General features: G+C 41.5%; 1 protein-coding gene across 4 annotated transcripts in view; it reads left to right on the top strand.

Moving 5' to 3' along the window:
* Positions 1 to 16,128, top strand: part of tmem135 (transmembrane protein 135) — a 540,960-nt gene that overhangs the window by 14,794 nt on the left and 510,038 nt on the right. For all 4 annotated transcript variants that reach the window (XM_043691565.1, XM_043691564.1, XM_043691563.1 and 1 more), the window contains exons 2-3: positions 4,379 to 4,506; positions 6,718 to 6,810. In XM_043691565.1, coding sequence (XP_043547500.1) covers positions 4,379 to 4,506; positions 6,718 to 6,810 — 221 coding nt within the window. The remainder of the gene's footprint in view (positions 1 to 4,378; positions 4,507 to 6,717; positions 6,811 to 16,128) is intronic.

Here is a 16,128-nt window from a genome sequence, read left to right as displayed (position 1 = left end):
AGATCAGCAAGGCGGCCTTTGTGTGGAGCCACAGAAAATGGGGGAGATACTAAATGAATATTTTGCATCAGTATTTACTGTGGAAAAGGATATGGAAGATATAGACTGTAGGGAAATAGGTGGTGACATCTTGCAAAATGTCCAGATTACAGAGGAGGAAGTGCTGGATGTCTTGAAACACAAAGGTGGATAAATCCCCAGGACATAATCAGGTGTACCTGAGAACTCTGTGGGAAGGTAGAGAAGTGATTGCTGGGCCTCTTGCTGAGATATTTGTATCATCGATAGTCACAGGTGAGGTGCCAGAATATCTGGAGGTTGGCAACTGTGGTGCCACTATTTAAGAAGGGCGGTAAAGACAAGCCAGGGAACTATAGACCGGTGAGCCTGACCTCAGTGGGTAGGCCAGTTGTTGGAGGGAATCCTGAGGGACAGGATGTACCTTTATTTGGAAAAGGAAGGACTGATTCGGGATAGTCAACATGGCTTTGTGTGTGGGAAATAAAGTGTCTCAAACTTGATTGAGGTTTTTGAAGAAGTTACAAAGAGGATTGATGAGGGCAGAGCAGTAGATGTGATCTATATGGACTTCAGTAATGCGTTCGACAAGGTTCCCCATTGGAGACTGATTAGCAAGGTTAGATCTCATGGAATACAGGGAGAAATAGCCAGTTGGAAACAGAACCGGCTCAAAGGTAGAAGGCAGAGGGTGGTAGTGGAGGGTTGTTTTTCAGACTGGAGGCCTGTGACTAGTAGAGTGCCACAAGGATCAGTGCTGGGCCTACTTTTTGTCATTTACATAAATGATTTGGATGCGAGCATAAGAGGTACAGTTAGTAAGTTTGCAGATGACATCAAAATTGGAGGTGTAGTGGACAGCGAAGAGGGTTACCTCAGATTACAACAGGATCTGGGCCAGAGGGCTGAGAAGTGGCAGATGCAGTTTAATTCAGATAAATGCGAGGTGATGCATTTTGGGAAAGCAAATCTTAGCAGGACTTATACACTTAATGGTAAGGTCCTAGGGAGTGTTGCTGAACAAAGAGATCTTGCAGTGCAGGTTTATAGCTCCATGAAAGTGGAGTCACAGGTCGATAGGATAGTGAAGAAGGCATTTGGTATGCTTTCCTTTATTGGTCAGAGTATTGAGTACAAGAGTTGGGAGGTCATGTTGCGGCTGTACAGAAGATTGGTTAGGCCACTGTTGGAATATTGCGTGAAATTCTGGTCTCCTTCCTTTCGCAAAGATGTTGTGAAACTTGAAAGGGTTCAGAACAGATTTACAAGGATGTTGCTAGGGTTGGAGGATCTGAGCTACATTTGGATGGGTATATGAATAGGAAGGGTTTGGAGGGATATGGGCCGGGTGCTGGCAGATGGGACTAGATTGGTTGGGATATCTGGTTCGCATGGACGGATTGGACCGAAGGGCCTGTTTCCATGCTGTACAACTCTGACTCTAGGTTGGGAATACGTTCTGCATGGAATGGTTGGACTGAAGTGTCTGTTTCTGTGCTGTCTGACTCTGGCTCTATTTAATGGAATGTGTGCAAATTACTTTGAAGAAGGACTAGGCAAAACCAATTGTGGTTCATAATGGAAGATGCAACATTATATGTTTTTATAAGATTACTTTTCTTGACTCTAGTGAGTAAGGGGCCTAATCTGTTTGACATTTCTTCACAAAGAAGTTACGTGAAACGAGGAAACAGCTTAGTGAATCCTTTCTGAGCTGCTTCTAATGCAAGTGTGGTTGTCTTTGAGTCACATGACCAAAACTGCACACACTATTCTAGATGTGGTCTCACTAATGCCCCGTTGGGGCAAAGTTTCCTTATTTTTGTGCTCCTAAATCCTTGCCATAAAGTCCAGTATTCTATTTCCCTTCCTAATTGTAGCAAACACTTTATTAACTGGCACATCTGGGTCCAGGAGTGTATCAGTTGATCACACGTTCTGGTTGATGGGTCCACATAACTGATATAAAAACACACACCAAGTAATAGAAATGTAATGTAGAGCATACGATCATCACTGTTATACTTTATTTACAACATAAATCACTTTAATCCAACATTGCCTTAAATAAAACTTACTGGCAGAGAACCTTCTCACTTACACCCTAAACTGGTTACTTGAACATTACGGGAATCACGGTAAATACAGTAAACTTCCACGATTCTTTGGTGTATAGTTGTTGACAGTTTATGGAGCGTGCTGGTTCATAAGGTGCTGGCTGAAAGAAAGTTTGATGTATTTCCCATAATTACATGCTAGCTTTTTGTGATTCATGTACAAGGGCTGCGGGGTGTCTTTGTGGTTAGCACTGCTGCCTCAGTACGGGGGACCTGGGTTTGATTCCAGCCTCGGACGACTGTCTGTGTGGAGTTTGCACGTTCTCTCCATGTCTGCATGGATTTCCTCTGGCTGCTCCGATTTCCTCCCACAATCCAAAGATGTGCAGATTAGGTGAATTGGCCATGCTAAATTGCCCATACTGTTCAGGGATGTATAGGTTAGGTGAATTAGTCAGGTAAATGTAGAGTAATAGGGTAGGGGAATGGGACTGGGCGGGTTACTATTTGGTGGGTTGGTGTGGAAATGGCCTGATTCCATGTTGTAGAGATTCTATGAAATAAGGATCCCCAGCCCTTCCGTACTGCAGCATTCTGTAGTCTGTCTACATTTAAATAATAATTTGTTTTTCTGCTTTTGCTACTGAAGTAGCCACCCTCACATTTTCTAATTGTATTCCATCTGCCAAACTTCTGTCTACTCACTTAACTCATCTATGTATCTTTGCAAACTCTTTGTATCCTTCTCATAACTTGCTTTCCTTTTTTTAAAATTCCTACCTATTTGTGCATAGTCTACACATTTGGCTGCAATACAGAGGAACCTTGATTATCCAAACAAGATGGGTGGGCACTATTTCGTTTGGATAATTGATTATTCGGTTAATTGATTCCATGCCTCTCTTCTGGAACCTGAAGTTTTTTGAAGTTTCCTTTTTCCTTACTCTGCCTGCCTTGCTCTCTCTCTGTGTCTCAGGGTTTGTTTCTAAGCAGACACACACTTGTGCGTAAGGGACTTGCAGCTTTGCTGAAGACCCTCCCACCAATCAGTTCAAATGGGATTGACACAGCAAGCACTTGCTATGTCCACTGCCTGTTCAGGAGACTGGGCAGTAGCACACCGCGTGCGAGCCTCTGCCCTCACACCTGTCCAGCACCACACCCCCATCCGCGCCTCCTCCCCTGTCTGCCCTCCAAACATTCCCCTCCGTCCACTCCTACCCTGCCCCATGTGTGGACCCCCCCAACCCTGTCTGCCTCGGCTCCCCCGTGCAGGTCTGGCCCCATCAACTCCTGTCCGCCACCGGCTCCACCCTATCTCCGTGGCAGCCGGGCAAGACAACAACGGCAAGACAGCTGCTGCCTTTCAGGGGTGAGTCTCAAAATAATGGACACACGCAGATGTGCACACTTTTTACTGCAACTTTTTGACAAGTCCTACCTTTGTCCTGTACAGGACAATGGTGGAGAGATTATCTGGGGATTGGGTACACCCCTGCTTAGTATTCCAGGGAAAGTATGGGGAGAGAGAGATGGGGCAGGCGGTCAGTCATTTGGAGATGGTGCTTGGGCTCACATCGATGTCCAGGACTGTTCTCGGCAGCATTTCAGTAAGCCAAGTTCATTTTTAATCATTGTAATCAAAAGACGTGATTAGTGTTGAAACACCTGTTTGATGTAATTCTATCAGGACCTTGAGATCTTCTTTGGATAATCCGAAATTTGAATATTTGGTATTCTGCTAATCGAGACTCCTCTGTCGTATGCCATCCCTTTATCCATGTCATTAATGGAGACCCTAAATAGTTTGGGTCTTTGCTCTGATCTCTGACACTCCACTGGCTACTGTTTGCTAAGCTGAAAATGGCCAGTTCATCCTGATTCTCTGCTGTCAGCCAGTCATCTGTCTGAGGTAGTGTATCATTGCCGATGTCATATGCCCTTGTGTAGTAACATTTTCTATGGCATCTGATTGTTTTACTTTTGGAAAAACAAAAATCTGTAATTTGGTTGTGAGGAAAGTTTTTTATGATGTGAGTTTTCACAACCAGGAGCATGCTACCTGCGAAGATACTGGAAGCTGAGACAAGTTGATTTAAATAGTAAATTAAATAGAGTTTTGAAATAATCTGCTTGGGCTGCAAGAATAGCAAGGAAGTAAAACTTTATCAACTTGATGGATGTTAATTGCAATTTTGTGATGACGAAATGAAGCATCAAATCAATCTGATATGGAATTGAATGCAGCTTGTTCTCAATTTCTGTCATTTTTACAAATAGAAATCTTACCATGTTTCTTTCAGATTGCAGCCATTCTTAGAAGGCGGAAGTTAGACTACTACATTCACAAACTGCTTCCAGAGATTCTCCAATCGACCTCATTCCTGACTGCAAATGGTGGCTTATACATTATGTTTTTCTGTATCCTCAGGTGAGGGGGGTTACTAACTGATGGGGGGCATTGATTTGTAGGATCTGTCCTAAAGTTGTTGGAGGCTTTAGCCTATGTGCTGATATGTCCAACCAATTATAGGCAATAGCTACTATAAAACTGTTTGACAAGTGCAGCTGAACAGTGCCCATCAAACTTGTTGTAAATGTGATAATAAATGAACTTGTTTTTGTGAGCATTTCACTTGGCTAAATGCAACTTCATTTTCATGACACCTGCCTCATGGCACATGAAGTAATGCAGTTTAAATTAAACAATTGAAGTTAATTTGATTGAGTTGATTCTTGTGATTGTATTTGCTACTTTTAGCTGAGTGAATGTTAAAATACAATGGAGTGATTTGTATTTAGATATTGCTGGTATAATTCTGAACACTGCAAAATTGACCAACTATCACACTACAGAGTACAAGTGGTACAGGCAGTTCTTCTATAATGCGATGGTTGCATTCTTGTGCAATCCTGCATTATAGAAAAATTGTGCTTTAGCAACAGCGTTTAAAATGTTAGTCATGTAATCACATTACAGCCAGCACATGTTTTAAAAGTACGTGCTTTAGAAACAGTGTCCCCAAGTTGTCAAAACGCTTTACTGCGAATTTGCATTAACAAAGTCTGAGTTACAGCAGATGACCTGTAACTTGGTTTTTGGCAACTTAGCTGAAATTGTAACCATTACCTTTTTAAAAATCACATTTAAAATTAATGATATAAAGGAGAAATAAAACACTGACTTAAATAACTGTGTCATTATCACAGAAAACTGATCAATATTCCCTACCCCCCTGATGTGCCTACATACATGCTCTCCCCCACTCTGTTGTGTCCTCATGAATATCTTGCAATCTTCCAGCGCTTTTAGAAGTGGCCTTCTCCTTTGTCATACCAGCCAGCTACCTCACTTACTTATGCTTATCCTGCCCTTCATTCAGGTATGTCTTCCTTTCCCTTGCAGACTGCTTGGGTCTTGCTCCATAGCCTTTTGTTCCCTATGCCTGTTGTACTGCAACCCCATCTCACAGTAGATATTAACTCTACCTTGTCCCACTGACTATAATGGATCAACCCTGAGGCACCTTGTCTGCAGCTTTGAAGGTGTAGCTAGCCATTTTATGTTGCTGCTAAGCTGTAATAACTGTCCGTTAACAGAGTCCATCAAACTGAAAGGTGTTCTGCCTATTCCATGAATGAGTACTGTGATATGAGCTTAATTGCTGATTTGATGCCAAGAACGTAGGTTGTATGTCATAATGACTGGGTAAATTTATGAAATAACGCACTTCTTTGGCCAGTCTCAACTGGGATACTGTTGACAGTACTTAACTAGACCATTCTTGCAAAGTTCAACACATCCTGTTAACCTTAGTTATGATTTCACAGTTAGGCAATATTTAATCAGCACTCCAGATTGTATGAAGAACTATGCCAGCAATCATTTCATTTTTATCAGTTGAGCTTGCTTTGTAGTTTACTTATGCATTCTAAAACCTATATATATTCATAGCACCCTATTCTTCGCAAACATAAAGAAAGTCTTCATGTTTAGTGCCTGTTTTAACTAAGCAGAGGTAGGACAGCCATTTCCTGATGCATTCCCAATGGTAATGCCTTTACTGATCACAGTTGTCTGGTTTGACTGAAAATACAAGATTGTTTCCTGGTACATCTTCCATTGTGAGGACTTGACCAATTACAGATCTCAGGCCAACCAGCCAGCACCATCATGTAGTGTGAATTGTTTGCTTTGAAATTTGATATTCTTGCAATTCTGACTTGAATACAAAACAGAAAGTTTTATCAGAATGGCTCTTTATTTTCAGGAACGTACTTTGATTTGTAGAAAATAGAATTGATTTGTACTGCATGTGTTGCTTTAAAATTTTAGTACTGTAATACATTTTTCATTTCTGAAATTATTCATGAGCAAACCTAAACAAACACTGCAAGTTATGAATGTTTGGTAAATTTTAATGGGTAATATTTATCTGTTGGCCACAGAATTAAGGAGAAATTGCAGTTCTGTAAATAAAAATCCAACCAGAAGAGGTTTTCAGTTGGCAATTCCATCAATTCTCTCATGCTTTATTTTTATTTATTTGAGGAAATTGTTATACAGATACATCAGATGATTATATTAATCTGGCTAATAAAACTAGTTTAAGTGTCGGGTTTTGTTTTTCTCCAAATCTAGGAAACTTCTTGGGAAATTCTACATATGGTCCCCAGGATTTGGTGCTGCTTTGCCTGCTTCCTACTTGGCCATTTTGATTGAGAGGAAAAGCAGGTATTATTTTTAAAATTACTACCACTATAAGTGGGGACTTGCCCTATAAAGTACTTTTGATACATGTATTGCAAGAATATATTGCAATGAAATTCTGAAATGGCAAATGAGTAACACTTCTTTGGATCCCTATCTTCAAGGGTTAATAATGCTGTTATATAGAATGTTTGTTTTTTTTGTGTTTGAGATCTATTGGCACCATTGTCAACTCTTACCCACACCCCACCAGTTGTTAGTTTTCTTCCATCTCATATCTTAAATGCTTTTCCTCTTTGTAGAAAAGTTGCTGTTGCGCTGAAGATTGTATCACACATGGGTTTTCATGTGTGTTTATATGTGAGGGTCAGGCGATAATTCAGCTGTGAAGGACATCAAATGATGGTGGTGTGCATAGCCAGAAGGAGGAGTTGGATTGCAGTAAGGAGTGGGGTCTTTATTTTCCTCTCCATTCAGTCAGGGTGCTAATTTACTTGTAGCATTCCAATGGCCATCCAAACTGCAGTCAGTTAACTCAGCAGGAGTCCTGGTTTGTGATGTGTTGATCTCAGGATAAACTTACTGAGCCATTAAAGAAACCGTGACACACCTCTGAGAGTATTGTAGATTGAGTCAACTGCTGGTGTTTGCTATCACATATTGACTAAATCTTGCACACTTAAATTCATTCAGTAATCAGGTGACTTTCTTGACCATTGAGACCCGTTATTCTTCTAATTGTAACTACAAGGCACCATCTTGTAGAAATAAGAATTCTTCTATTCCTGTTGTAAAAGTGCTTGAGCTTGACTGTTTGTCCCCAGCATTCTAAATTGCTAGTTAAATCGAAATCTTCCAAACAAATTTAGAAACTTTGGTTCCACAGCCTCTCAACAATGCCAATGTACTATTTAGAATTAATGGACTTCCCCTACATAAGTTCTTTGTTTACTGTTTATAAAATGCAAAGATCTAGTAAATTTCTGTTTGTCAGACTGGAACATGGACAGTAACTCTTCATTTTGGAATCCGAAGACATTTACCATGTGCAACAAATCATTTTCTTAAATTATGAATACAAAATGTATTTTTTAAGCACTGAATAAAATCAAATTTAAAACCTATATCAATCTAACTTTTATTTTTGAGCCTGTATTTAGTTGTGTTTTAACATTTCTGTTTTTTTAATTTGCTTTTATGTCTGAAACAGTGTTCTTCACATTTTGCTATCATTTATGCTATGTTCTCATAAGGGTTCTTCAATTTGATGGAATTTATGTAATGGCGTGTTTAGGTTTGGCATATTCCAATGTTTGGATATGTAATCGGTTACCATAGAACAGTTGTCAGTCTGGACATTCTGGAATTAATTCACTTTGTTAATTGAATGATGTGGTCATGATAAAATAATGATTTCGAGAAAAGATGAGAAAAAATTGATGGTCAGAAATGCCATAATAATTGTGCTAAAGGTGCAATTCCAGATAAAAGATTAAAATTTTTGTTTGTGTATGTAATGCATTTTCAAAGGAAAGATCCTACAATGATGGCAGGATTTGTTTCAAATCTCCTCAGACTTTATCAAAAGGGAGAGGAAGGGAACATTATTGTCTGTACCTGTTTTGCAAGAGAAACTACTATTTTCTTCAAGGAAATGTTGAGTCATGCAGAGCCGTTTCAAATAAGAAGCTAAATTTGGCAATTGAGTAGTAATGGACTATGAACTGAAGGACATTTGGGCTAGCAGTCTTATAATGTTTTTAGGTTTGGGTTAGATTAGATTAGATTAGATTACAGTGTGGAAACAGGCCCTTCGGCCCAACAAGTCCACACCGACCCGCCGAAGCGCAACCCACCCATACCCCTACATTTACCCCTTACCTAACACTACGGGCAATTTAGCATGGCCAATTCACCTTACCTGCACATCTTTGGACTGTGGGAGGAAACCGGAGCACCAGGAGGAAACCCACGCAGACACTGGGAGAACGTGCAAACTCTACACAGTCAGTCGCCTGAGGCGGGAATTGAACCCAGGTCTCTGGCGCTGTGAGGCAGCAGTGCTAACCACTGTGTCACCCACTATGGAGGTTATGGAGGTTATTTTAATGTTTGCACGAAAGCAACTTTACATCAGCCTGGAGTTTGAAATGTGTTGTTGCTGAAATTCACTAAGGTTCATAACACAGCACCTCCAGACTGTATAATACTGTGCTGACACCTCTGCTGGGTATGTCCTATTGGTGGGACAGGACATATCCAGGAATGTTAATGATGGTGCCTGGGATATTGTCTCTAGGTCATGATTCAGTGAGGGTGAATATGTCAGGCTGTTGTTTGATAAATCTATGAATCAGCTCTCCCACTTTGGCACTAGTGCCCAGACATTAGTCAGGAGGATTTTGCTGGGTGGATTGGGGTGGTTTTTCCTGTTGTCATTTCCACTGCTGAGGTCGATGCCAGGTGGTCTGTCCAGTTTCATTTCTTTGTTGAGATTTTGTAGTGGTTGATAGAATTGAGTAGCTTGCTAGATCATTTCAGAGAGCAGTTGAGAATCACCACATTGCTGTTGGTCTGGAGTTGCATGTGGGCTAGACCTGGTGAGTATGGGCAATAAATGTCAAAAAAAGAGAGCCTGAAGACTTTGTGTCTCAATGTGAGTAGTATTTGTAATAGGGTGGATGAAATAACTGCGCAGATAGTTATTAATGGATATAATGGATAATGGGGTCATGGAGACCTGGCTCCAGGGTGACCAAGGATGGGAGCTCAATATCCAGGGTTATTCAATTTTCAGGAAAGATAGAAGAAAAGGAAAGGGAAGTGGGGTAGTATTGCTAGTTGAGGAGGTTAACGCAAAGTAAGAGAGGACATTAGCCGGGATGATGTGGAATCTGTATGGGTGAGCTGTGGAGCGCCAGAGGGAAAGAGACGTTAATGAGAGTTGTGTCCAGCCCACCACACAGTAGCTGAGAGGTTGGCTATTGTATCAAACAGGAAATTAGTGATGTATGCATGAAGAATACAACAGTTATTATGGGTGACTTCAATCTACATATTGATTGGACTAACTAAACTGGTAGCAATGTGATGGAGGAGGATTTCCTGGAATATGAGGTTTCCTTGACCAATATATTGTGGAACCAACTAGAGGGCTAGACTGGGTATTATGTAATGAGAGAGGATTAATTAACAACATTGTTGTGTGAGATCCTTTGGGATAGAGTGACCATGATATGTTAGAATTGTTCATTTAAGATGGCGAGTGACACAATTAAGCCTGAAATTAGGTTCCTGAATTTAAAGAAAGTTAACATTGATGTTATGAGGCATGCATTGGCTAGAATAAGCTGGACAAGGATACTTAAGGGGTGGTTGATGGATAGCAGTGGCAGACATTTAAAGAACACATGGATGAACTTCAATAATTGTATATCCCTGTCTGCAAGAAAGTGAGGACTGCAGATGTTGGAGATCAGAGTCGAAGAGTGTGATGCTGGTAAAGCACAGCTGGTCAGGCAGCGTCCGAGGAGCAGGAGAATCGGCATTTTGAGCATAAGCTCTTCATCAGGAATTCCTTCATCCCTGTCTGCTGTAAGAGTAAAACCGGAAAGGTGGCTCAACCATGGCTAACAAGGGAAATCAGGGACAGTGTTACAGCCAAAGTGGAGGCATATAAATTGGCCAGAAAAAGCAGCAAACCTGAGGACTGGGAGAAATTTAAAATTCAGCAAAGGAGAAGGGGTTTAATTCAGAAGGGGAAAAGACTATGGAGGTAAGTTTTGAGAAAGACTTAAAAACTGACTGCGAAAGCTTCTATAGATAAGTGAAGAGAAAACAACTGGTGAAACAAATATAGGTCTCTTGCAGTTAGAATCAGATGAATTCATAATGGTCAACAAAGAGATGGCAGACCAGTTGAACAAATACTTTGGATCTGCCTTCACTAAGGTGGGCACCAATAACCTTCAGGAAATGCTAGGGAACAGGGGGTCAAGCATTAAGGAGGAACTGAAGAGGGATTCAAGATGGTGGCGATCTGAAAAGATCAGCCTTGCTGAGCTCTGCACCCCAAACCAGGGTAGTAATATTTTTTCACCTCCCCTCCCACCTTAGTTTTTTTTATGGAAAAATATTATTATTAAATGGTAATACAACTGTTTAAATCCTTTTTCAAAAGTGTGAGAATGACTAAGGGGAAGCAAACGGCCAAGTCTCAACACTCTGAACACTGAAACATTGGGCGGGCCCGAGCCTGTAAATGTGGAAGCCGTTGCAGCTCCTTCTGCAGCTGTGAAAGAAATGCCTGCACAGCAGAACATTGTGGAGGAACTCTGAGCGAACTGACAACTGATCCAGGAGATGAGGGAAGAGACTTGTAATTAACTGGAGTCCATCTCAGCCATGCTGTGAAAGCACGAGGAGTTAGAAGGGCTCAGAAAGCGAGTTGAAGAGGTTAAGTGGCAGACCGTGGCATAGGAGACTGAGGTAAAGTCCTCGGTGGAGCTGATCCAGGCCTTTGAGAAACAGGTTGGAACCTTGACTGAGCAAGTTGATGACCTGGAAAATAGAGGTAGGAGGAAAAATATCTGGATCATTGGCCTGCTGGAGGGAGTAGAAGGTGGGCAGCCAGCAAATTATTTTTGAAGACTGGTTGCCACAATTTCTTGGCTGGGATGCTGAAGTGGACTGGGCGAAGGTTGAACAGAGCTCACCAGGTTGCAGTGCGCAGACCCGGTCAGGGCCAGTGCCTCCGCCTGGTTCTGATATGATTTCAGTGCTACAGGGACAAGCAGTGTGTCATGGAAACTTGTAGAAGGTTGGGGAGAGATAAACATGCCCTGACCTATCAAGGAACTAAGATAATGTTTTTCCAGGACTTTTCTGCGGCAGTGACCCTTAAGAGGAAATCGTTTGAGATTGAGAAGATTAAAGGACTCCTGTGTTCAAAATTCGATGAAATACTCCGCGGTGATTTGTGTTACTTACGAGCAGTCATTTGATTCCTTGGAACAAGCCAAAAACCTCTTGGACACCTTAAAATAATGTAGATGTATTTATGGAAATGGACAATAGTGTCTGTTTTTTTTTGTCTTGCTTTTATTCCTTGTACTTTCACTCTTTTCCCAAAGACGTTGTTGGTGGGTTTTTTTCCCTCTTTGAGCTAGAGTGGTATTGATATAGCGTGGGGGGTGGGCAGAGTGCTCACTGCTTTTATTATGCCTTTGCATTTACAATGTCCTTTGTTTGGTTTCTTCCATTGCTTGGGTTTGGAGTGTGGCTCAAGCTGGAAGCGGGGGGGATGGAGGTATGTGTGGGAAATGTAAGCACCTCTGTGGATAGGGGGAAGAGTCCCCCAATAAGTGTGTTTTGTAGTTTAGCTTTTTTTTGTAAATAGGTTCTATGAGTCTCCTTTTGAGTATGGTCAGTGTGTTGCAAGATAAATTCTTCCTCTTGGCAGGTCAAAGATAATTGTAAAGGATCATAGTTAGTAGCATTCTTAAATGGTGCACCTGGAATATCAGAGGAATTCATTCACCAGTTAAAAGAAAAAAGGCATTGTCAAGCTTTAGAAAGGAGAGGGTGGATGTTGTCCTGTTGCAGGAGACTCACCTTAATGACAAAGAACACTTGATGTTGCAACAGGTTGGATTTGATTGGGTGTTTTTCTTGTCTTTTAGTATTAGGAGCAGAGGAGTGGCAAAACCCGTCCGGAAAGGTCTCCTATTTAATTTAATAGATTGTGTTAAAGATGAGTATGGTTGGTTTGTTATTCTTAAGATCCTTATACATGGTGAAGAATATAGTATTTTGAATGACTTCTGGCCTCTGGCCCACCCTCGTAAATTTCTGAATGATCCACTAAGCTGATGGCCTTGGTGTCGCGGCATATTTTTACAGGGGGGGACTTTAATTGCCTTATGGATCTTGTGCTGGATAGAATGCCCACAGGCCCCCCAAAGCTTTCTTCACAATCTGAGCAGTTGGGTGATCTATGTGTGGACCTGGGGTTGGTGGATGTTTGGAGGCGTTTACACCCCACAGGTAGAGACTTTACATTCTTTTCTAATCCTCATAAATGCCACACAAGGATTGATTATTTCCTAACTCCCATGGCTTGTTGAGATTTGGTGGTATCCTGCTCAATTGGGAATATTGCCCTCTCTGATCATGCAGTGGTGTATTTAATGGTTAAGATTAAGGGTGATGCAATGAGCTAATGGTACTGGCGAATGGATCTCTTCATCCTCAAGGACAGCAAGTTTGTAGAATACTTCTCTGGGAAATTTGAAGCTTTTTCGGCCACCAATTCAGGTACAGCTAGTAATCCGTCCATTCTTTGGGACACTACTAAGGCTTATGCTGGAGGGAGTATTATATCATTCTCTGCCAGCCAGAAGCGACAGAAGGGAGAACAGCAGCGTCTGCTTGTGGCACGACAGAAGGCAGCTGAGCCAGCATATTACAAGTAGACCATCGGTGACTAAGCTGCAGTGGATCACAGCTCTCCAATCCACCTTAAACTCCACGTTAACACATACAGCAATGAAGGAACCTTCCTTTGCAAAGCAGAGACTGTTTGAGCATGGTGATAGGATGGGTAAATACTTTGGTCAGGAAGAAGAATGCCTCCCAGCCTATTTCTTCTCTTAGTTACGATGCTAAAAAAAAATCAATGAGATGTTTCGGAGGTTTTACTCTGAACTTTACCAATCTGAATGCTGTGAGGACAAACTGGGTAGGATGGAGTCTGTTTTTAGGAATGTGGATCTTCCTGATTTGTCTGCTGAGCAGGTGTCTCTCCTTAGTGCTCTGTTAACAGTCCAGAGATACAGGAGGTGGTGAGGCAACTTCAATGTGGTAAGGTGCCCAGCCCTGATGGCTTGCCCAGTGAGTTTTATAAAGAATTTGTAAGCATACTGTCAGGACCGATACTAGACATGTATAACTATTCATGTCATTGGGATCGCCTCCCGCCTTCCTTGAGAGAGGCTAATATCTCTCTTATCCTTGAAAAAGGGAAGACCCTGGAAGACTATGCTTCTTATAGACTCATCTCGCTTTTAAACTCTGATTTTAAAATTTTATCGAAGACTCTGGCATTGAAGTTGCAAAGGGTGTTGCCCTTGTTTGTTAAGAAAGATCAGAAGGGCTGTATAAAGGGTCACAGGTCTTCTAGTAATGTTAGGAGACTGTTTAACATGATTCAAATGTGCCAGCAATGTCAGTTCAAGGGTTGGTGGTTTCCTTGGATGCGAAGAAAACATTTGACTGGGTGGAATGGCTGTATCTTTTTCATACCCTGGAGCGGTTTGGCCTGGGTGAAATGTTTACTAGATGGATAAGGATCCTTTACAGTGATCCTCTGGTCGCGGTTCTCACGAATGGTATAATGGCTGGTAATTTTAACATGATAGGGCAGTCGGCAATGCAGTCCCCTCTCACCATTGCTCTTCACATTGGTGATTGAGCTGCTGGCAGAGGCCATTCGTCGGGACGCTAATATAATTGTCCCAAGAGTAGTGTCGAAGGTGCATAAGATCACATTATGTGCCAATGATGTTTTCGTTTTTCGTTCAAACCTGGCAGTTTCAGTACCTTATTTGATACAACGTATTAATTCATTTGGCGTTTTCTCAGGTTACAAGATCAATTTTTCAAAATCGGAGGCTATGCCTACAGGGGTCTTGGGGAAATACCAGACGTTGAAGGTGGGTTCCCCTTTAAGTGGGCACTGGGAGGCTTTCTTAAATTGGGCCTCTGTTACCCCTAGTTTTGATCAGTTATTCAAGGCTAATGTTGTTAATGTGTTTCACAAGATTAAACAAGACCTTCTAAGATGGGGAGCCCTTCCAATGTCATGGCTAGGTCGAGCTGCTCTTCTTAAAATGAATGTTCTTCCTGGCTTATTGTAACCTCTGCAGATGCTTTCTTGCTTTTTTCGCGAAACATTTTGGGAATTAATTGGTGTAGTTCTTTTATTTGGCACCATAAGCGGCTCCTTGTCAAGCTTATGAAATAACAGATGCTCCAGGGGTTGGGAGGAGTCAGAAGATATCAATTGAGCTCCCTTCTATTTTTTTGTGAGTGACTGGGCCTATGAGGATTCGGTGTCGATATGATTGGACTTTGCGGCTCCCAGGCAAAGTGACCTCTGATTAACCTGTTGTTTCTGGACAAAATGAGGATAGTTGTGGAACATTGCCGCAATCCAATAGTTATTAATACTGACAAAAAGTGGAAGGCAATGAGACAGATGGAGGGTAATATGTCTAAAACATCTTTCCATAGTCCCATAGTTGGTACGCCAGGTTTCCGGCCAGGGATAATGGATCTCTGATAGGGGAGTCTCTTGTTTGGGTGACCTGTTTGAAGATGAAAAATTAATGTTATTTGATCAAATAACTCTTAAGTATGGATTATCGAGTAGGGACCTCTTCTGTTTTTTTTCAAATCAGAGATTTTATCTGAAAAGAGACTACACTTCTGACTGAGTGTTTTAGGTCTGAGATGGGAAAAGAGGGTGCTTCAGGCTTAGAGCACTCTTTCAGTGAGTACTCTCTATCATTTGTTGGGAGGAGATTCCTTGGGTGACATTGACAGATTACGGGAGGTCTGGGAGAGAGAGTTAGTGTTGGAGATCACTCTGGAAACTTGGGAGGACATTTGTGAGAATGTGACGAAGATTTCGATATGTAATAGGACCCATGTTTTGCAGTTAAAGATTCTTCATCGGGCTCATCTGGCCCCAGATCGTCTAGCAAAATTTAAGCAGGGTGCGTCTTCAGTGTGCCCCAAATGTAAAATAAATAGAGGTACCCTCACTCATTGTTTGTGGTCTTGCCACAGGCTCCGTACATATTGGAGCGCTGTGGCAGGAGTAATAGAGAGGGTTTTGGGAACTGAAGACAAGGTGAACCTGCTTTCTCTTCTGGGTTTGCTGAATTTATCTTCCTTAGATGTACATGGGAAATTTTTTTTTAGTATCCTCACTTTTTGTGTGAGGAAGAACATTTTGATGTGCTGAGAACTCCCCGGGTCTGTCGGGGTGGCATTAGTTAATTTCTGGAACACATTCCTTTGGACTTCCTTACAAACATGGTGTACCAGAAAATGGACAATTTTTATAATTGTCTTTTTGCACTATTTGAGAGCAGATTTTAATTAGGGCTTTTGTCCAGCCATGTTGGTTTGGTTTAATAAACCTAATGTCCCAAGAGGATATATTTTGAGCAAACATGAGTTTAATAATTAATGCTGTCAAAAGTTGAGAGCTGAGGTCTTGTTATGCTGAGCAGCGTTATTTATGTACTTATTTATTTATTGCTGTGTAATGAGTGT

The sequence above is a fragment of the Chiloscyllium plagiosum genome, chromosome 6 (genome assembly GCF_004010195.1).
Source record: "Chiloscyllium plagiosum isolate BGI_BamShark_2017 chromosome 6, ASM401019v2, whole genome shotgun sequence".
NCBI lineage: Eukaryota > Metazoa > Chordata > Chondrichthyes > Orectolobiformes > Hemiscylliidae > Chiloscyllium > Chiloscyllium plagiosum.
The sequence above is the reverse complement of the archived record's forward strand: the minus strand, read 5'-3'. Positions and strand labels throughout refer to the sequence as shown.